The sequence below is a fragment of the Aptenodytes forsteri genome, unplaced genomic scaffold (genome assembly GCF_000699145.1).
Source record: "Aptenodytes forsteri isolate BGI_AS27 unplaced genomic scaffold, ASM69914v1 Scaffold142, whole genome shotgun sequence".
NCBI lineage: Eukaryota > Metazoa > Chordata > Aves > Sphenisciformes > Spheniscidae > Aptenodytes > Aptenodytes forsteri.
The window spans coordinates 742,134-763,454 of NW_008794598.1; the positions used below are offsets into that span (position 1 = coordinate 742,134).

Here is a 21,321-nt window from a genome sequence, read left to right on the forward strand (position 1 = left end):
TTTCTTTTTTTTTTTTTTTTTAATCCAGCAAACAGTGGCTGTATCTAGGGATCTGTCCGCAGTTTCTTATCAGTTCCAATGGCTCAGCTGTGCTCTGGAGTGCACTGAAACCTGGCGCTGCCTGTTCTTCCTCGCTGGTGCCGAGCAGCGCTGTAGGCAGCTTGTGCTGTTTGAGGGTGGCAGCATGCACTGGAAGTACAGAGACATGAGCAGAATAAAGCTAAACTACTTAAACTGAAGCAGTTCCCTTCCCCCATCGTTCAGAAACTGCTTTTTGAAGTCTTTTAATCCCCAGGCTGTCTGCTTTATGCTTGTCTTTAACTGGTGAGGAGCAGGCAGAGCGCTCCCTGCGGGGCGATGTGCTCCTGGCCCTCGCCTCGCTGGTCTCCAAACCCTGGTGTCTCATACCTGCCTGCAAATGCAGCTTTGCACTGGGTTGCTCAGCTGAAAGAAACTCTTATTGGGACCCTGCTGTTGTGTCCACTTCAGAGGCAAATTGGAGCTTGTACCACTGCCATCCCCAGCTGGCGAACTGCCCACGTCCTTGCTGCATTTGTGCATCGAAAGGAGCTGACGTCAGCACCCGGCTAAGCACGAGGCTTTTCCTTTGGGGGAACAGGCTCTGCTTTGTCCTCGCTCAGCTAGCGAAGCGACCAGCACATTTCCCTGCTCTGATGTTATAACAAGCTTGTAAACCATGTAACTGCCTTAATGAGACTCAATCTGGGCCATTCCTCCTCTCCTGATAGCTCAGAGCTGGTTCCTCTGGCTGCCCCGGAGGCAGCACTGCCTGGAGCTGCACGGTAGCTGGGGTGAGAGCTCCCTCCTCCAGTCCTGGGGTTGTCCCCCTGTCCCCCTCCCTCCATGCTGACACTGTCTCTCCCACTCCCCTTGAACTGTTGCCATTAAATCCCAGCAGCTTGCTGGTCTTGAACCACTTGCCTGTAAGCCGTTGGCAGGGATGCCAGATCTGCCCAGGTGCATCCCCTGGCTGCCAGAGCACAGGAACATGCTGCTGCCCTACTCACTTGTTCAGGACTCCTGCAGCCTGAGCCCAGACCCTTTGCAGGGTCTGAATCGTGCTGGAGCGGTCACAGTGTGCATGCTATTCTCCCCGTCCCCCAGGGCACCTTCCTGCGGGAACTGCGCACTAGCTTGGAGGCAAAAAAAGTAGCTCATGCTCTGGCAAAACATCCTGGGCTGATGCTATCTTGCAGAGCTGGGGTAGCTCCTGTCCTGGGCAGGGCTGGGGGTGGTGGAGCAGCATGTCCCACAGCCCCACGCAGCCGTCCCATGCAGTCACCATCAGGGTACGTGGGTGTAATGATCTCAAATACCCCTTTCTCAGCTCCACATTAGGATTAGGGAGGACTCTGGTTTCATTACTCAGACTTTTTTCATAGCGTAAATAATCAAAATGTTAGCTGATCGCTAACATGTGGTCAGAAATGCCTCATGTGAATCTATAAAATAGGAGTGGGTGTGAATTCTTCTTTTTTCTTTTAATTAAAAAAAAGAGGGGGGAATTGCCACCAGGGTACATGGTGCCGCCTAGCTGGGCGGCTTCCTGCTAGCTGCCCTTGGAGCCTGCCGTTCCTGGCTGGATTTCCCGGAGCAAAGGCTGCTGCTAACTTTAGACTCTGTCCAGGAGCATCGCATTTGCTGAGTTCAAGGTACAGGTTTTGCAAAGTGCTGAGCGCTCTGTGGGGAAGCGTGTGGGGCTTGGGGTGATGTGGCAGCCCCTGGGTGCTGCTGCCACTTCTCGCGGGACCGGGGCCATGGCCCCTTCCCAACTGCTGGTGGCCTCAGGTCGGAGCCGCTGGCGTGGGCTGCTCTGGCTGGCATGTAGGCACCACGTCAGCTGCGGAGAGCAGGATTCCGCGGGGCTGGGGGCAGCCTCTGCAGTAGCAGGGCTTCTGTAACCTTCTCCAGGCTTTGTTTAAACTGGGCAAAAAGGTCAAGTAGCATCTGAGGACTCATGAATAACATGTTGACAACCTTGCTATCTGTTAATGGCAAAACTAGGTCTGTTAATATTCAATGGATGTTCATTCAGTTTATTTAAATACATTTTAGTATCTGTAGAGCATGCTTCACAGTATCTAATCACTGTTTGCTTTGGATTAAAGCTCCTGATAATGAAGCACTTAAAAGGCAGGTGTGCAGAGCAATTGGGCTCTTCCTACCATAGGGGTAGCAGTGAAAACAGAAGCATTCCTTCTCCCTGGGGCTACCTGGGGCGGCACGGTGCTGCTCCTCCTGCAAGCCCTCGGGGAGCTTCGCCTGTGCCCATTGAAGCTGTTTCTTCACAGCTTTGTCTGGTCTCCATCAGAAACATCCCGCTGGAGATGGGCAGTTGCTGTAAACTTGCTTTGCTGCTGAGACCCCAGCCCATGGTGGGCAGGCGGGTGGGCAGGGCAGAGTCCCCAGCCCAGAGCAGAGCACTGTGTGGGGCAGGTGGCTTCACCCTGTCCCAAACCCCTGTCTCTGGGGGGTGGCTGATGCCCCGGCAGCTCCCGGCTTAGCCCACAGAAGGCAGCTTGCTCAGAGAAGTCACAGATTTCTGCAGCCATGAACAGCTTCTGGCACTCAGCAGAAGCTGCAGCACGCCGGCACTGGCTGGAGGCTCACTTCTCCAGCTGGGGTCCTGTGTGTGCTCTAACCAAATGTCACTCTTATCTCCAGCTGCCTCTGAACTTCCTGTCCTTTCCCCTTACCCCGATTCCCTTGCTGGGTGAAGTGTCACTGTGTGAAAGCTGGAAGCCTGTGGCAATAAACCTCCTGTGTGCTTGTGTGCATCTGTCTTGTCTCTCGTGCAAAGATAACTCATCTCTGGGCATATCTCCTTCGACTTTCTAGGTCCCATCAGCAGCATCCTGGTGAACAAATACGGCAGCCGGCCCATCATGATCGCTGGCGGCTGCCTCTCCGGGTGTGGGTTGATTGCAGCCTCTTTCTGCAACACAGTGGAGGAGCTCTACTTCTGCGTTGGGGTCGTAGGGGGTAAGTGATGGTTCTGCCCTAACAGGGCTGCAATGGAGGTAAGGCCTCTCCTGAGGCAGCAAGAGGAGCAACTTAAACCCAATAATTATTAAGGAATGTCTGTGATGAATTTGCATAAATCCTGATTCCTGTTACATATTCTAGTAAGAGATGGCCCTGGTGACATAACGTGGGAAGACCGTACTAGTGACTGTACACAGGACTAGTATTTGGTACTGAGAATAGAGAGCATCTGTTGTTCCTGCCCCGGGCTGGGGTTGTGCCCCGCCAGTTGACCTAAGGTTTGTCACGAGCTGGGGCAGTTCTCCCCTTCTGGCTCCCGAATTCCTGCATGCGGCTTCGCTGCTGCCCTGGCATCTCCTCCCAAGTTGGCAGTGGGGGGCCAAGTGCTGCTCACACAATCGGGAAGTTAATACGGCCAAAATGGAGCTGTGAAACCCCCAGAACTGAAACTCCGCTCTCCCACTCGTTCCACCAGCCCTTCTGCTGGTGCTGCTGGCTTGTGGGGGTGGTTGAACTCTGAGCCCCTTGTCTCTCCTCTCCTTCAGGCCTTGGACTCGCGTTTAACTTGAACCCAGCCTTAACCATGATCGGCAAGTACTTCTTCAAGAAGCGTCCCCTGGCTAACGGGCTGGCAATGGCAGGCAGCCCCGTGTTCCTCTCCACCCTGGCACCTGTGAACCAGCTCTTCTTTGGCATATTTGGCTGGCGTGGCAGCTTCCTCATCCTCGGCGGTCTCTTGCTGAACTGCTGCGTTGCTGGATCCCTGATGCGGCCCATAGGTCCCAAGCCAGATCAGCTAAAGAAAGAGGCTGCTAAGGAGGTGCTGCAGGAAGCTGGGAAGGCGGTGAAAAAGGACGATGGTGACCCCAGCACAGACCTCATCGTCGGGAAGACCAAGAAACAGAAGAGCACGTTTTTCCAGACAATCAACAAGTTCTTGGACCTGTCCCTATTCACCCACAGGGGCTTCCTGCTCTATCTGTCGGGCAATGTGATCATGTTCTTCGGGCTGTTCACTCCCTTGGTCTTTCTCAGCAATTATGCAAAGAGCAAGAAGATTGCTAACGAGTCTGCAGCCTTCCTGCTCTCCATCCTGGCCTTCGTAGACATGGTGGCCAGACCTTCTATGGGACTGGTAGCAAACACCAAGTGGATCAGACCCAGAGTCCAGTATTTCTTTGCCATCTCTGTGATTTACAATGGGGTGTGCCACCTCTTGGCTCCCATGTCCACCACCTATGCCGGCTTCTGCATTTATGCCGGCTTCTTCGGCTTTGCCTTTGGCTGGCTGAGCTCAGTCCTGTTTGAGACCCTGATGGACCTGGTGGGAGCACAGCGGTTCTCCAGTGCCGTCGGCCTGGTGACCATCGTGGAGTGCTGCCCTGTGCTTCTGGGACCCCCTCTGCTAGGTAGGGTGTGCTATGCCCAGGGAGCTCTGCCTGTCCTGCCCAGCCTCGCTGAGCAGTGGCGGGTCCCCTCCTGTGGGCAGCCCTCAGCACTGGGGCAGGGGCGGGGGGGGGGGGCGGCGGGCCCCGTTCCGGCGGCGGGCGGGCACCGCCTGAGGGGGGCGAGCGCCAGCCCTGAGGCTGCCCCAGCATCTGAGGGATGGCTGAGGAAGAGGGGGCTGAGCCCCTGGCACAGGGTGGGGGAGCAGGGGCTGGAGGAATAAAGGCCTGAAGCTGAGGGTGATGGGCTTGGGCTGCTCTTGGGAAGATCTCCACAACCTGGAGCAGTTCTGGGGGGTATCTTGCTAAGCTGTCCCCTCTCTGTCCCTCAGGGAAACTCAATGACATGTATGGTGACTACAAGTACACGTACTGGGCCTGCGGGGTCATCCTCATTGTCTCAGGGATCTACCTCTTCATCGGGATGGGCATCAACTACCGCCTGGTGGCAAAGGAGCAGAAGGCGGAGGAGAAGGCAAGGAACGAAGGGAAGGAGGAGGAGACCAATGTTGACGAAGCTGAGAAGCAGAAAGAGGCAAACAATGACGTGGCCCCCTCGCCTCAGAAGAGCGCGGAGGATGGTGTCAAAGAGGAGGAGAGCCACATGTGAGGGACCGGTCTCAATCCCGGAGTGTTGGGGAAGTGCTGCTGCCCTGGCGCGGTGGCTGGGGCAGTGCTCCGCTGGCGCTGGGCAGCTGTGAGAAGTGTTTAAACCAGGTGTTCATTTTTAACCAGGCTCTGAATTGTCTTTCCATCTGTGTTCAACAAAGGTAACAGGGTTACACACGCAGTATCCTCGTGTGTCGGGGGACGGGGGCTTTTTATAGTCTGGCTTTTTAACAGTAACATGAATGTACTAATATGTGCCTTACAGTCTCCATATCTAGCTGAATCTGGACGAGCCTTAACTCTAAACCGTGCTTTAGCTCTGTATTCTGCTCGGGGTGGGGGGTGTGTGTGTGTATGCGTGTGTTTTGGGGAGTTTTGTTGTTAAAAAGCCATAAAAAGCAGGATACTGGATTTGTTGAAGCACGGTGGGCTTCAGGACTGGCCCCAGATGAATACTGCTTCACACGCTTCTTACTGCAGGCCCTCCACGGAGGGGGAGGTCCGGGCATGGGGTAGGGTGGTCTTTGGCTCCTGTGCCGGGTGCCTCCTGGCTCTGTAGGTGGTCTTTAGGTATGTTTTGAAAACACTTTAGCTACTGTAGTTCTTTAAAATCCCTCTTTTGTAGTTGTGTTCTCACGGGATATTTGGGTTGGAGAAAGATGGCTGCGGTTCAGGTTGGGCAGTTTTGCCTGCTCCGGGGCTGTGGCAGCCCCTGTGCACCTGGCCCCTGCAGCTGAGCCCTCTTGGGGAGCGCTGGGGTCCCCCCCTGCCCCCCAACTCTGCTCTGGCGGTGCCTCTTCCCAGCCCGATGCTGGGTGATATGAAACGGGTGCGAACACAGGGGCTCGGCTGGCAGTGCCAGGTCAGGGTGCTGGCCTCGGTCCCCCTGCGGGGCGGGCTTCCACCGGGGCATCCCTGTGCTGATCAGTCCCACCCAGATGGGTGTTTTGGGTGCCTGACCCCAGGCAGAGCAGAGGGGCTGGGTGGGGCAGGTGGAGATGGTACATCCCTGAGACAGGCCTTCTGCTTTCGCTCTTTTATCTCTTAGAGAAACCTCTTTTACTTGCTTCTGTTCAACTGAGATCTTAAGGCGGTGGATGCCTAACCACTCGCATCTAGGACACGTAAGGGGGAGGAAAGAATTTGTACGTATTTATTTTTTATTTTTTAGTGCTGGAAAATATCTCAACGTACGTGGAGCAGGATAATGGCTCTCAAGTTCTAGTAAATGTTGATCAGAAATCAATGTAAGAGGCTAAGGTTTGGGTTGTTTTTTTTTTTTTTTCAAATAAACTTGTTTTTTTTACAATTTACCCATCAAATGTTGACCTTCTTTCCTAGAGTCACACTTCTGTGTGCCAGACGACATGTATTTTGGGTCAGTTTTGGGGAGAGGTGAGTGGGGCTGTGGCAGAGCCTGGGTCTCCACCCACCACTCGAGCACCCCAAGGCTCCTGCTGAGCAGGTCCCACTGACTGTGGAAGCTGCTCCCCATCGAGATGCCCCTTCCCTCTGCAAGAGGAGGCTTTGGTTGGGGTTTGGGATGGCCACAGCCGAGTCTCCCCATGCACTCTGGTTTTAGAAACATTTCTATTCCCCTGCCTGTCTTTACAGGATGCCTGTGAAAGCCTTGAGATCCCCCCCTTTATTGCAAGGGGGATGGACACACACACTTAAATGTCTGTTTCATGAGTGATGGGCAGACTTTCCTGCTGTCTGTCCCCACTGCCTCCCTCCGTGAGCTGAGCAGGGCCACTGCTGTGTGCATCCAAGGGGCCTCCTGCCTGCGGGCCTGGCACTGATGGCGGCTGAAACCAAATGAGGGGGTAAATGAAAGTCTTCCTGCCTGAGCTGCGCCGGGGTCCCCAAGCCCCTGGCAGGGTCAAGCCCTGCACTGCAGCCACTCTCCTTGTGCTCCCTTGGCTGTGAGGCCACTTCGGGCTTCATTTCAGTCCAAACCTCACAGACAGCAGGCCAGGGTGTTTTCATACTGTAGAGTAACTTTATAAAGCCAACAGTATTTTGTACAAAAGGATTTTGTTGTACAGTGCTGAGCTGTGATACTGTAAAGCCAAGTAACTGTATTTTCATAAATGGCGTGTCTGTAGCTGCAGTAACGGGTTCACATTGCAATAAATCAACCCTGAGGAGCTGCCCCTGGCGTCCCTGTTTTTGTAGGTACAGACAAGCTGCCAGCCCTGCTCCGCTCCCTTCCGCGTGTGGGTTGGTGTTCGCTGGGGCCGAGTCTCCCCGGCAGGCAGGTCACTTGGCTGCTCTGGGCAGGGGGCTGTGGTGGTAGGGGCTGCCGAGCACTGCCGATGCCTGTGTTGAGAGGAGCCTCGGTCCTCTGCAGTGAGAAATCCTCAGCCCCAGCCTCTGCTTTCCCAGTGCCTGACCTCCCCTGGGCAGGGGCTCTCCTGCCTACTCTGGGCTGTGGTAGCCCTGCAGCTGACACAGCTGTTGCCCTAACCAGGGCTGCCTGGGAGAAGGCTTGCGCAACCGGGGCAGGGCGCCAACCCCTTTTCTGAGGAAAAAAATGTTTAAATAATTTCCTGCTGCTTGGACTTGGCTGGCTGGGAACACTTCAGTAGTAAATCCTCGGTTGTTTTCTAAGGGTGGCCTCCATGCCCTGTCCCCGCTGTGCTGTCTAGAGCTGGGCGTCAGCCCTGTCTTGGCTCCATGCCCTGTCTGGGACCTCCTGTGGGACTGCTCCTAGGATCCACTGCTGTGGAAGTGCAGGTGAAGGAGGAAGGCGTGCGTGGGTTCAGGAGAAGTTTGCTCTTGCCCTGTATTAGGCTATAAAGTGACTCAGGCTAGAAGTCATATAATTGCCCTGCTTGTAAGGGCGGAGCACGGGGGCCCTTGCTGCATGCTGTAGCAGGGCTGGCATTGCAGCAGGGTGCAGACTCTGCCCTGTGGCAAGCCTTTCCTCCCGCAGCAGCCTGGCTGGGCAGGGGCTGTCTCTGTGCCTGGTTCCTCCCTCGTGGCTCAGCTCGCAGAAGGAGCAGGGCTATATTTAGTCACGTTGTTTCTGTAAGCAAAGGTGTCTGCACCACTGGGAAGTACAAGAGTGGTGCTCGGTTCCCAGAGTCCCTCACTGTTACCTACCCATAAAACAGGAGATAAAATAAGCCATGGGGCATGGTGTAACTGGTAGGAGCCCTGGCTTTTGCCATGGTGGTGGATGCTCAAACCGGCCCTTGGTCCCTTCAGGGAGGTGCCGCTCTGTGAGAGCCTGTGTCACAGGGACATCCCTGCGGGCTGGACCCAGGGGACTGCTTAACCACAGCAGCCTGGGACCTGCTGAGATGGTACCTCTGCAAAGAGCCACAGAAAGCCCGTGGGGACATAGTTTTTCCCCATTCCCCAGGCCAAGAGGTCCTGGCAGCAGTGGCCAAGCAGTGCGGGCATTGCTGGCAAGCCCCTGCTGATTGCAGCGCTGTGGAGCCAGCCCCCGTGAGTTATTGCACAGATTTCCTTTGTGCGCTCCGTCAGGCTGCCTTCCTTCCTCCCGGGGGTAGCAAAATAAAATTCTCTTCATAGCGGGCAGAATTGAGGAAATACTTGGGAGCTAATTCCCGTGCAGTTTGTTTTCCCAAACATCTGAGGTCGCCAGCCAGAAATGCTCGGCAGCAGCTGGGGGGGGGAAATCCCAGAGGAGCGGGCGGTGGCTCCAGCAGCCGTCCGGGAACAGCTACCAGCTGCCGACCGCTGGTGGCAGCCCCGGCCGGCTGATGTTGTGGCAGGGGTGCCGGGGGGGGGCAGGATGAGCCAGGTAGACCCAGGTTGCGGGCCGCCCTCCTTCCTTCTCCTCTTCCCTGTTTTAGGGAATTTGGGGGATGTGGGGGGGGTCACTGGGTGACCCCTTGTGGATGCAGTGGCAGGGGCTGGGGAACTGCTACTGCCTCTGCTCTGGCATTGGGGCACCCTCCACCTGCCCACTGCCTCGCTGGAGTGCCCAAGTGCACCCCAGCCCCATGGGTGTCCTGGGCCCATTTCCCCTTTCTGTGGGGCAGGAAGCTCCTGCCATGATGCCTGTGGTACTGCGAGGGGCCAGAGCAGGCAGGGGAGAGGACAGTCCCATAGCAGCCCTGCATGCACAGACGCTCCCGGCCTCCCAAAATGGCCTAATCCTCCCCACAATGCGGCACAATCCCCTTCCCGGTGAGGGGGGAGCCGGACCGTAGAGCTCATTCATGTGACAAGCATGAGGAGGGGATCTGGGTCCCTGCCCAGCTCCCGCTCCGCCCAGGGAGTTTATTCAGGTTTTTCGGGAGATTTGGGTTCTGCTGAGTGTGCAGCTCCAGCTGACTGTTCGGGGCTGCTGCTCTGCAAACAACCGCTGCCGTTCCCAGCCGCCTACGAAGGCGCTGGCCTGGGCAATGCTGAGGCGATAGTGCTGTGCCAGGGAAAGGAGGGCAGCTGCAGGGAAAGGCAACTCTGTCCCATGGCCCGGGCTGCCCGGCTGGGTGTGCAGAGCCCCCGGGCTCAACCACGGCGGGAGGCAGCAGGTGCCCATCCTGGCTGGGACAGGGGCAAGGAGAAGCGGCAGGGTGGCTGCTGCTGGCTGCCACCTTCTTGCTGCAGGCGAGTGCACGGGAATGACCACAGCCCCGCGGCGCCCACCTCTGCTCCCACCGAGGCTTTGAGATTAACCATGGTTGCAGAGATGCTTCCTCCAGCATCACTCAAACTCCCCAGTTTGCAGCTGAGGAACAGGAGGAACCCGCAGGACGAACTCATAGCCCGCGGGGAAGCCTTCCTCTTCCTCCTCCTTGGGCTGCCCGCAGGACAGGGCTGGCTCCGGGCTTGTGCCCCGGCACAGGCAGAGCGCTCTCTGCCTGCCTGTGCTCCTGCAGTGAGTGCCCCGGTTCAGCCCTGAGGTCGGCCCCCCCACAGCCCTGCATGGGGGGAGGTGGGCAGGACCAGACACACGGCCACAGCCATGGCTGTGTGCTCAGCCTTTGCTGCCTGGTCTGGACTCTGCAGGGAAAAGCAACAGCCCCTTAATGTATGAGCAAAGCAGCATTACAGGAGACAGATAATCAATTGCTACGAGATGATCATCAATTATTTTCACTGCACTTTATATTCTGTTAATGAGAGCCCTTTGCCAGTGTCATGGAGCCATTACAGGGGAGGTGAGTGATGCTTGGCTGCTGCACGGCAGTGAGAGGTGACTGCAGGCCGCAGCGCATGCCCCGGGGTGGCTCCCGCGGGTCGGATGGGCTGTGTTCACTGCAAACACTGCCAAGGACAATCTGCTGCACTTTGGCCGGGCTTTTTCCCTGGGTGGACCTGAGACCTTTGCTCTGCTTCATGTAAATTGTGGCTTCCTCGTGTTACTCAGGTGCAGCCTTGAGAACAGCCCCAAGATCCGGGGCACGTGGTGCTGCCCAGGCAGGGGCTGGGATGCTGCAGCTGGGGTGCCACAGGGTGCTCGGGGTGGCTCCAGGCCAATGAGGCAAAGGAGGTGTTTGTGCGAAAAGCTGGCTGGAGGCATATGGTGGGCAGGCCGATCCTGTCTGTGCTGCGTGCCATGACTGCGCACGGTGGGAAGAGGCTGCACCGGCCCATGATGGGCCTGGACACGTCCCGAGCACCCCAGGCTTTCTGCAGCGCTGGCTGACGGCTGCTGCGCTGGCAGCCGGGAGGTGCCCGCAGCTGCCAGGGCCAGGGCCTTGGCCAAATGCCCGTCTATGCCCAGAGCCGTGCCCACTGCCCTGCCCGTCCCGTGCCCTGGTGTGCAGCAGGGGGAGGAGGAGATGCTCGTGGCCACCCTGGACCCCACCGGGCCCAGCAGGAGGGAGTTGTGAGGCCGGCTTCCCCGGGCACACAGGGGTGAGCTTATTTACTCCACTGTAAATCAGCAGAGCCTCCTGGGGCCGCAGTGCATCGCCTGCTCATCCCTTTTGGGCTGTCAGCATCTCAACAGTGGCTTTTATTGCCATGCTGCCCCATGATGTTTCTGTGTGGCTTGATATGAATTTAGTTATTACTATTAATCATGAGAAGGGGCTGTGCTGGTGGCTTGCAGAGCCAGCTACCAAGATTTACAGCCAGAGCGGCCGGTTGCTGGTAGAATTAGGGCTGGGCAGAGCATCGGTGACCTGTGGTGGGGATGGCTCTGGGCCCGGCTGCCTCAGGACCACTGTCTGCCATGGCAAGGACAAAGGCTTGGTCCCAGCATGGCGAAACACGAACCCCTGCTCCTCCAGGAGCTCTGAGCCAGGTCTGCTGCCGGCCCCGCTTCCCATATGATGGATGTTGCATGGTGCCAAGATGTGCCCATTTCAGGACACAGTCCTGGAGACTGGGAGAAACACTTCTTGCTTGAGAACTGGCGAAGTGTCAGTGCAGCAGCGAGCAGGAACCATCCCCACATGTGGTGCGAGTGTGGGGGAGTAGGGGCTGCAGTGGGTCCATCAGCCCCTGAGTGGAGGGGTGGGGCTGTGGGGCCGGGGCCATGGCCGTGCCGTGCCAGGCAGCCCCTCTGGGCTCACGGATGCATCGAGCGGCCAGTGCTCCGGGCAGGGGCCAGCCAGGCTCCCGCACTGCACTGCAACGCTCCCGGGTAGGTGGGAGACAGCCCAAGGAAGGGGCAAACCTGCTGCCCAAATCCGTGCAGGGAGGTGGCCTTTGTGGGGCCATGGGCCACTGCGAGGCGTGCAGGCAGGAGGCTGCTTGCAGGCAGGAGCAGCTTGCAGGCAGGAGGCTGCTGGGAGGCCCTTTGCCTTGCCATGCACAGCACTGCACAGGCAGCCAGGCATCAGATCCACCTGCATGAGCACCCTTTTGTGGCAACACCCCCCGGCCCCGCTCCCCCAGCAGCATGCCCACACCCTGCATCCGTACCGTGCCCCACAGCCCACGAGCATCCCAGGGGGGCCCCACGCTGCACCCCGGGCAGCTTCCGCAGCTCTAACATCCCTGCTGGAGCCTGTTCCTGCAGCAGGTGGACGAGGCCGTTTCTGCCGGTGGCAGGGGCACGGTGCTGGGTGCCAGCAGGGCATGGGGCATGGGGAAGCCGGGATGCAGGCAGGGCTGTGCCGAGTTAACCCAACCTGCCTGCACCTGTGACTCCGGGCACGAGAGCTGAGAATAATTGCACTAGGAAAAGATTAACACTGAGTAAATCAAAACAGTATGATCCCAGCCATGATTAACAAAGTATTAATTAATTACGTACCCACAGAAAAAAAGATAGCTAATTACCTTCTATGGAAAATTAGGGGGGAAAGACAGAAAATGAAACATGTTTAAAATTTAATTAGAGGCTGCATGTTGTGCATAAGAATGAGCCTGTTTTTGTGAATTTTAATTGTTTGCAGTTACAGATCAATGTCTCATTTTCATCTCCTCGCCATCAGGCAGTGAGCTGCATCCCCCTCCAGTGGTGCTGGTCTCCCACCTCCCCTCTGCCCTATCCCCTGCAGCCGGCGTGGGGTGGCCAAGCCATGGAGGAGCAGAGCAGTGTCGTGGCGGCTCCTCGGCCGAGAGCCCAAGCTGCTCCTGCGGTGCGGGTGCTGAGCCTGAGCCCCCTGCTGACCCCTCTAGCGCTCCCCTTCCTTTGATGTCTGTCTCAGGAGCGCCCGCAGCCTGCAGACAATGAAATGGTAAAGCTAACCAGGCTTTGAACTGCAATAAACCATGTGAAAATGGAATCAATTCTGCAGTTGGATGACTCAGTAATGAAGAGTCAAGTCCCACACTGCGGTGTGTCACATCTCTGATATCTTCATTGCTTTTATCTGCATGGAGGGAGCAGATTTACCCAGCTTTCAACTGAGACTGCAGCAAACAGGCTGGTGATTATCCCCTTCCCAGAGACATCCCGGAGGTTAATCCCTTGATCCACCCCAGCGCACCGGGGTGGGAGGGGAAGCTGCCGGCGGAGAGCTCGGTCCTGCACCGTCAGCGGGCGCTGCAGGAGCATCGCCAGCCATCCCCAGCTGCGGGGCCCCAGCTCTGCCCGGCACGTACGTGCAGCCCGGCACCAGTGCCTGTGGCAGGGCAGCAGGGTGGCCAGAGCAGCCCGAGGGGCACTCAGCAGGCTTTGGAGCTGTTTTCCAGCAGGAGCGTGGCCCGGGCAGAGCTGAGAGCAGCGCTGGGCTCCCTGCGAGGCCAGGGGGAAATCCCTTGCGGGGCTGTGCAGGACACGGCAGCTGGTGACAGGGCTTTGGGCTGGGGCCGGGGCCAGGGTGGGAACAAGGAACAGAGCAGTGAGGGACTAATACGTTAGTAACATTTTAAAATAAAACACTTGGTCTCACCCAGAACAACTTCTGTTACTACATCAGGTCAGCCTCAAGCTTAGGAAATGCCTGAGAAGCCAGTCAGAGCACGAACCCCAGCCTGGCGCCAGGCATCGTCCTAAACCATTTCTATCCCTCTTCAAAGCTGAAGGGGGAAAAGCCACACCTGGCTGCAGTCCCAGCCCCCAGCAAAGGCGCTCAGGCAGCCCCAGCTCTGAGCTCAGCCGCGATGTGCAGACACATTACAGTGCATCAGCCACTTCAGAGTGCATCCTCACCAAACATGCAGTTCTGTGGCGCTGAAATCAGCAGCTCTGAACAGCCTGTGCTGGCCAGATTGCACGCAGGAGCTAAGGGAATGATTGAAAATGTCTATAAAATAATTTAGGAGCTTCTCTTCCAAGTTTCTTCCTGCACAAAGGGAAGGAACCGTAAAATGGGGCAATTTGCTCAGCAGCAGCTGCAACCCAGAGCTGGTCCCAGCCCGCGCAGGCGGGGTCCGTCGGCACTGTCCGGCAGCTGGGACCACTTGGCTTCACTGTCGGGACAAGGTGCAGATCAGTGGACATGTTTCCCAGGCCTCAGCCTTGGCTGTTGCTGCTTTCGAAGGAGCGGTGCTGCCTTTGAACACTTCCCTGCGGCAGCCTTGGGTCTGTGCTGTCCTGCGCCGGGCACTGCGACGCGGCCCCATCCTTTGGGGGCAGGTGGCAGATACTGGGACAGCTGTCACTGCTCTGTGACGCATCTTGTGTCAAAACCGGTAAGATCTCCCATTAGTTGAAGCTATAGTTTTGTCCTGTCCTAAAACCAAGATCTTATCAGGTTTGACTTTAAGTATGTAATGAATAGCATACAAGGCAGAACAAACCTAATTATGAAATACACTTGTGCTAATAACTGCTTTTGAGACCATATGGGGATCTAATACATGCCAAATAAAAGGCAAAGCAAGCCATTATCCTGAAATGTCTGGTTCTTGCTCAGCCAAACACTATGAAATCATTATGTTTAATTATGGGATATCACCCTTGAATACCAGCTTACTAGTTATTTATAATGATTTCTGAATGCACATTATAATCTCCTGGACAGGGCACTGACAGTTGCCGCGGGCGGCTGCAGCTCATGGTGCTTTCCTGTGGCTGGGCACCGTTTCTCCCAGGAGTTAACGCTGCCTCATTTTATCATCCAGCAGGCTCGGAGGTCCCTGTTCTGCAAGGACACCACCACGGCAGGAACAGCTTTTGCTTCCTTTTCTCCCTGTGATACGCCGGGGTGCCGGCTGTGCACCCAGAGCTTCCCCAAGCACAGCCCGAAGGGTACAGTGGGGTGAAGGGCCCCATTCCCCCGTCCCCCATTCCTGGGGCCAGGGGAAGCAGCAGGATGGGGTAAGCAGGAGAGGGTGTTGCCCTGCAGCTGCGGCAGACCTGTCCCCTTTGGGCACACGTGCCAGGGGCAGAAGGGCCGTTGGTTTGTGGAAAGCATGTGCTCGTGCATTTACGAGGCAGCTGTGCGGGAGAACAGCGGCAGTTTTGGGGGAGCAGCCGTGCACCCCGTCCGCCAGCCTGCAGATGTTCCTGCTGTGGCCGTGGGTGTGTGGGGCGGGTGCAGAGCCCATCGTGGCTGTCACCCCTCCCTGATGCTCGACCTACTGCCCTGTATTTCTGCTCCCTTGCAGACCCTTAAGCTCTTTGCCACCAGAGTATCTCCTGCCCATTGTTCCACACCCCGGGGAAGCCTGGTTAGTGCTAATTCTCGAGGGAGTCCCGGGGGTGCTTGCGGCTGGCTGATTGCCCCTCCAAGGGCAGGGCACTGCGGGTGGACAGAGGAGCATCTCCACAACACCGGGCTAAGGGGTACCAGTAACAAGGACACAAGACTCCCAGAAATTGCTCCTCAATGACTTCACCACATTAATGGCAAAGAGAACAGTCCCTGCGTTGACCACCTGCTTTTCAGCTCGGTGGGGGAAAGGAAAAGGTCTCATTTGCTGTGTTGACTGTTCAAGTGGGTGCTGGCTGGAGCCAGGGACCAGGCAGGGTCTGGCCGGGGCACGCGGGCGCTCAGCCCCTGCCTCGGTCCCTTCATCCCCACTTTCCTTTAACTCTTCTCTCAGCCTCTGCTTTTCCCTGGGGGGCCCGGGCAGGGGCAGCCCCCGGCAGCGGGGGCCAGGCCAAGGCGACCTCAGCTCCTCTTCCTCGCCGCTCCCCGCAGTCCTTCACAGCGGAGTCGCAAGAGGGCACTGTGCGGCTGGCGCAGGCTGCGGGGACGCCCGGCCGCCCCGGCACGGAGATGCCGCTTTACGGGCTGACGGCCTTGGCCTCGGATGCCCTAGACCCGGCTACCAACAAGTGCCTGGCGCTGAACAACAGCTCCAGTGGGTTCCTTGGCGTGGGGCGAGCGGCAGGACAGGCTGGGGGAGCCCCCCCCGCGGGGGAAAAGGGGCTCGCGGCAGGACGGGCTGGGGCAGCCCCCGGCGCGAGGGCTGGGGCCAGCGATGCTGGGCGGTCACTGGTCACGTACTGTTAAGCCAGCCACGAGTCACCAGGTCTTCAAAAAGAGAGGGTATGTTCTATAGCTAAGGTAAAACACTTGCCTGCCGGAACACACTACTCATTGCAGTCCTCTAGCTAATTTGTTGTTGTTGGAGGTAACGGACAGCTTTTGTTTAGCCATGAAATTTAAAAAAACCCCAACAACAAAAAGCAGGAAAAATAAGTACTAGCACTCTCAGCATGTCTCCATGGAAGTAGAACAAGTAGGATTAATGCACGGCATGATGGAATAAAGAAGTGCTGCTTTCAATGACTTAAGAGGGACAAGACAGGAGGAATGAAAGCAAAGTGTGGGAGGGGAGGGGAATTAAACCTCACCGGGACGGAAAGCAGAGGAGCTGAGAGCAAGGGCTCCTCTGAGCATCTCATTGAAGTGACCTTCACCTGTGGAGCTGAGGAGAAAACCCATGGAACTCAACATTGCTGCTCCTGCAGCCTTTCCCTCGGAGCCCAGAGCGAGCGCCCTGTGCTGCAGGACGGGGATGGCCGTGCTGCGCCTGGCCCTGACGCTGCTGAGAATTAAAACTTCACCAAGGCAGGAAATCCAGCTGCTGCCATACGAGGACCTGAGCACACAGCTCACATCGCTTGGCACACGCAGGGTTACCCAATTTACAGGATTTATGACCTCCAGTGCTTCCCATGTTTTCTCTACCCTCTCCTATTAATCAATAACCCATTATCATAACCCTTAGGAAATGATTTATAGATTGTATCTTCAGTTTCCATCTTGGAAACAGTACTTGTCTGCATCACAGCTTGCTCTAGAGCCTCTGGGCTGTGAGGATGAATAGAGATAGTGTGTGCTGGCTCGGAGGGGAAGGAACAGCACGGCCACCTGCCCGGCAATGAAGACATCCCACGCCCTGGTGTCCCTGTGCAGCACCAAGCCATGGCCCCTGTGCTCCTGCCTATGCCGGCCGTGCAGGGGGCTGCAGCCCCCAGCGTGGTGGGGAATGGTCTGGGCTGGAGAGCAGCGGGCAGGAGCAGGAGGCAAAGCTCCAGTAGCCCAAGTCCCGGTGGCCACCGGGCTACTGGTCTGTACAAAGGCATTTTCCTGGCACTGCAGCCACCGCTGGCAGTGAGAGCACAGCCGTGAGTTTGCTGTGCCATTGGTTGCGGAGCATGTTATCTCCAGAATTAATATGCAATCGGCCAGGGGCATGGATTATTATAGCAAAATTATGCAACTAAGTAGGTTGTTAACAAGTTGATCTAAAATTCATAAATGAGGGGGGGAAAGATAACAGGGCAGAGAACGGCAGGCTCAAATTAATTTAAACTGTTTGATGAGGAATCAGCGATGTAGGGAATGAGATAGGGAGGAGGATTAAAGGGAGTTCATATTTAAAATCAATTTGAAAGGGTGCCAGAAACCACTCCATTCAGACTTGGTCATTGTGAGACCTCGTCACTTCTTTCATTAGTTCCAAACTCATTTTTGCCTGTAATTACTGGGTCCCAGGTGGGGTGGCAGCTGACCTCCTTCCAGTATCTGCAGAAGATGCTCACGTAAAACTGGTTTTCTGCCCCCACTTGATCTGCTCGGGACCACAACGGCCTGGACCCCGCGCCCGGAGAAGTGGTAAGGTGCAGTCGTGTCTGAAGAGCACCCAGCTGGCGTGTACGAGGACGAGAGGCTTGTGGGGAAGAAAGGAGGAGGCTGGAGAAGAAAGAGCAGCCGAAGGTGACGGAGAGACAACTCCAAGTAATGGTTTTGTGATGTGGAGGTGTGGCTGCTGCAGGAAACAGAGGAGGAAAGAAAACGCAGCTGCATTGCTTATGCCTACAAGTTCTCCACCGTCATCACATGCGCTTTCATGATAGATTTACATAAATAAGGCTTAGAATAACAGGCTAAGGAGCATATCCAGGGATGCCTGTCCTGGCTCAGGATATAAGCAAAGCAGGGTGGAGAAAGCTGCCATCTCTTGTCTTCTGCCTAGTCCTTACTGAGAAAGAATCTTTTGCATTTTTTAAAAATTACTTGCTAAATCAACATCACTTTCACCTGCACACGTGTCCGTGTGCGGGAGCACAAGACCGTCACACACCATCCAGCCCCGGTGTGTCTGCGGCCACTGTTCAAATGCCAGTCATGTGAACTGCATGAGAGTAATCTTTAAATAATAGGAAAAGGTGTAAGGAAATGGTGTCAGTATTTAAATTCAATTGGCTTATGTGGGGCTCAAATTCCCAAAGTAGCCATTTTTTAGTAACAGCAGCATTTTTATGAGCTTAAATGTGAGACCAAAGAACTGTTACGTATTTTAGGCAATCAACAGGCTACTATACTTTTTCCAAAGTTAATTTGACATGTAAATCCATATAGTTGTTCATTATACACTAATCCAACTGTATGAGCATAAAGCTCACTGCAACATAGGTTCATTTAATCTATTATAACACTTTCATTTTAAGCTTTGCAGAGGCAGGGACTTGTCCTGTTCCTCTGTCAGGCCAGGTTGGAGGAAGGGGCTCTGCCCTCACACCGGCGCTGGAGGGAGGCATGCCGCGGGCCAGCGGGATGCTGCACGTGCCTCTGCTGCATCCCGCACGAGAGGCAGCTTTCCCGGGCGAGCCAGGTGCTGGGCACTGCGCGATGTGCCGCAGGGATGACGCCTGTGATCACAGCCCGGCACGCTGAGTCCCCGTCTCAAATAAAGAGCTGCTCCCAAACCGGTTCCAAACAGGGAGGCATAAATAAAACCCAATTAAAAATATTCCAGCTTTGTTTTTACTCCCGGTGACTTGTCAGTTTAGCAAACAATGGCGCTTATAACCATTAATCATCTGGGCTCAATTTGTGCAGGCTGACTCATTTACCTCCTGAGCAGGCAGGCCTGCAATACTTTCATTGTGTGTTTAACTTTACAAATAATTTATCAAACACAACACCCAATTAAATTGCCTTTCTGTATCCATTAGCCATCATATTGATCTTCTTTTTGCTACCTTTACCGCTAGCGGTGGGCCTCAGGTTTGTTTAATATCATAAATATTATTGCATCTTTCCCTGAAATCCTGCTGATGAGCCCGAGCCTGCGTGGAGCATCATTTGCGTTTGCTCTGCACCGCCGGTCCCCAGCTGTAAAGGACATTCCCCTCTCCGTCCTTCCCCAGGATGAAATCGCAGCTGCTGCTGACGGTTCTGCTGCCAAAGGGCAAGAAGACGTGCAGAAATGCAAGATGTCTCAGCAGTCACATCCAAATCTCTTCACTGCAGAGAACTGGCAGAGCGGGAGGTGGAGGCTCCTGTTCGCTGCCAGCACTGGGGATGAGGGTACGAGTGCTCGGACATGCCGGGATGTGCTTACAGCTGGACTTAGTGGTCATGGCTGTCCAGTGCCTGTACATGGGATCTCAGAACATTTCCAAATATTTCCAAGCTTCAGAAATGCTGCAGACCATGGGTTTATCTTAGTGCAGGGTTAAATGGCAAAAATGGGAATTAAGTGACTTGCCCTAGGCTACATAATGCATTAAGGGGAGGCTTGAGTTTAGAAACCAGGTGTCCTCAGTTCCTCTCCCCTGCCCTAATCACCAGATAAGGCACCTTCTTTAGTCTTTCTTTGTAGCCATGAATCTCAATTTAATTAGCTTTATCTCCATATACCTGCTTTATCTCTTTTCCTGCACCTCAGAGACTGATCTCTTGCCATACTCCTGGGCTGTTTGTGCTCTTTGCAAAGACCATCCTTTTCAGCCCCACGACAGACAGGCAATAAATGAATTTACCCTTTGGGCTAAGGAATATTCTTCCTAATTCACTAACACTCTAAAGCATTTTGTCTCTATTCCCCACAGAAACCTTCTGAGTAGGAAGAGTTTCCATCAAAGTGGGAAGTTTGTAATCCTGTGCAATTTCATGGCTACTTGGAAACAACACATTAAGGGAAAAATCCCATACTGTGCCGAACTATTTGGGAGTGCTGGGTCAATAGCAAAGATAATTAGATACTAACAGAGTTATTCCACATTGTCCTCTGAATTGTATTAAATAAATGCTCTGCATCAAAACAAAGTGGAAACATACTGCTTAGTCTTTTTTGTATCCACAAAGCCACAAACTGACTTTATTTGCTCCTGTCCTCACGGTCCAGCTTCTCTACCTGTTGTTGGAGCCTGGGATGCTGGATGGCCACTTGCATGAGGGATGTCGTGAACCCCCTCTGGTCCTGGCCACACCGTGGGAGCATGTGGGTATCAGTGGGTCCAGCACCGTGCTGAGTCCATGGGAGACACAGTCTGACACTGAGGGGACTCGGGGGGGACTGCAGGGTGCGCTGAACCTATGTGCGCTATCAAGGCTCACATAGAAGAGTCCATGGCATCTAAATTAATCACTTTATTTATTTACTTAATTAAATTGGATTTGTGCCATCAGAGAGTCAGCAGAAAGTGGAATGAAAGTCATAAATAAAAGAGGAAAGTGTAAACTTTGGCAGCGCTCCCCCAGCTGGGCAGGGTGTCAGGGGGCTGCAGGGCAGCCCGGGGTCCAGAGGCAGCCAGAGACCCTCTGCCAAAGGGACAAGGGAGTCTCCGTGGGCAGGCAGGGGCCATCGGGAAGGCTCCTAATCTCCAGGAGTGACAGCTTAGGCACTGACCCCCAAATCTAGTGTCCCATCCAGAGCCTCTCTGGTGCCAGCGTGTGCCTCTGCTTCTGCATGGCTCCCCTGGTCGCACCCCCCGACGGCTCTCGCCCGGCGGCCTTGAGGGAGGATTAACCCAGGGCAGTGGAAACTCCTCTGACAGCAGCTCTCCCTCAGCCTACTCTTTTCTTATGGCATGGAGGGGAATGAAAAATAACCCACGCACCTCCCTATTATTTCCACATTAATATTTCCTAATTTAAAATGCCACAGCACATTAATCTAATGAAAGCATTTAAACCTTCTTCCCTGCTTCGGCCCTCCAGCAGGTTTGGCACATGCTGGGTTATTGCCATGTCTCCCTTGCTCCGTGGAGCATCCCCAGCCCCACAGCGCGGCTGGCAGGCACCATGTCCCCCGGCTGCTGCGGGCACAGGGCGAGGCAGGGTCCGGGAGGCTTCTGCAGAAACCACTGAGTGTTTCTTACCCCCCTCCTTGTGCCCCGTCCGGCAAGCGGAGGCGAGGTAGGATCCTGCTCCAGCCTGCAACCCCCATCCCCAAGGCTGCCGGACCACTGGTTTTTGCCACGATCAGGGCTACAGCCTTGCAGGGAGAGGGAGTGCGGTCACATGGGTGCCTGGCTGCAGGCAAAGACGCACGCCTGAAGCCTGAGAAGAAAGGTCAAGAAGCTGCTCATACTGACACGGCATGGCATGTTGTGATTTGGCAGCACACGAGGTGATGGCTTGTGATGGGAGCGGCAGAAATTGCAGACGCCAGAGAACATTTGTGGGCCAAAGTGACACCGGCTTCTGCGCTGGGCTAAGGAGAGAGCTCCCGCTTCAGTGCTGGGGAGCAG

At 55.5% G+C, this 21,321-nt stretch overlaps 1 protein-coding gene across 2 annotated transcripts in view; it reads left to right on the top strand.

Annotated features, from left to right (window-relative positions):
* SLC16A1 (solute carrier family 16 member 1) overlaps positions 1–7,215 on the top strand; it is a 16,653-nt gene extending 9,438 nt beyond the window's left edge. For both annotated transcript variants that reach the window (XM_009272725.2, XM_009272724.2), the window contains exons 3-5: positions 2,860–3,003; positions 3,552–4,415; positions 4,784–7,215. In XM_009272725.2, the coding sequence (XP_009271000.1) occupies positions 2,860–3,003; positions 3,552–4,415; positions 4,784–5,061 (1,286 nt within the window). In that variant the 3' untranslated portion in view covers positions 5,062–7,215. The remainder of the gene's footprint in view (positions 1–2,859; positions 3,004–3,551; positions 4,416–4,783) is intronic.
* Positions 7,216–21,321: the final 14,106 nt, after the last annotated feature.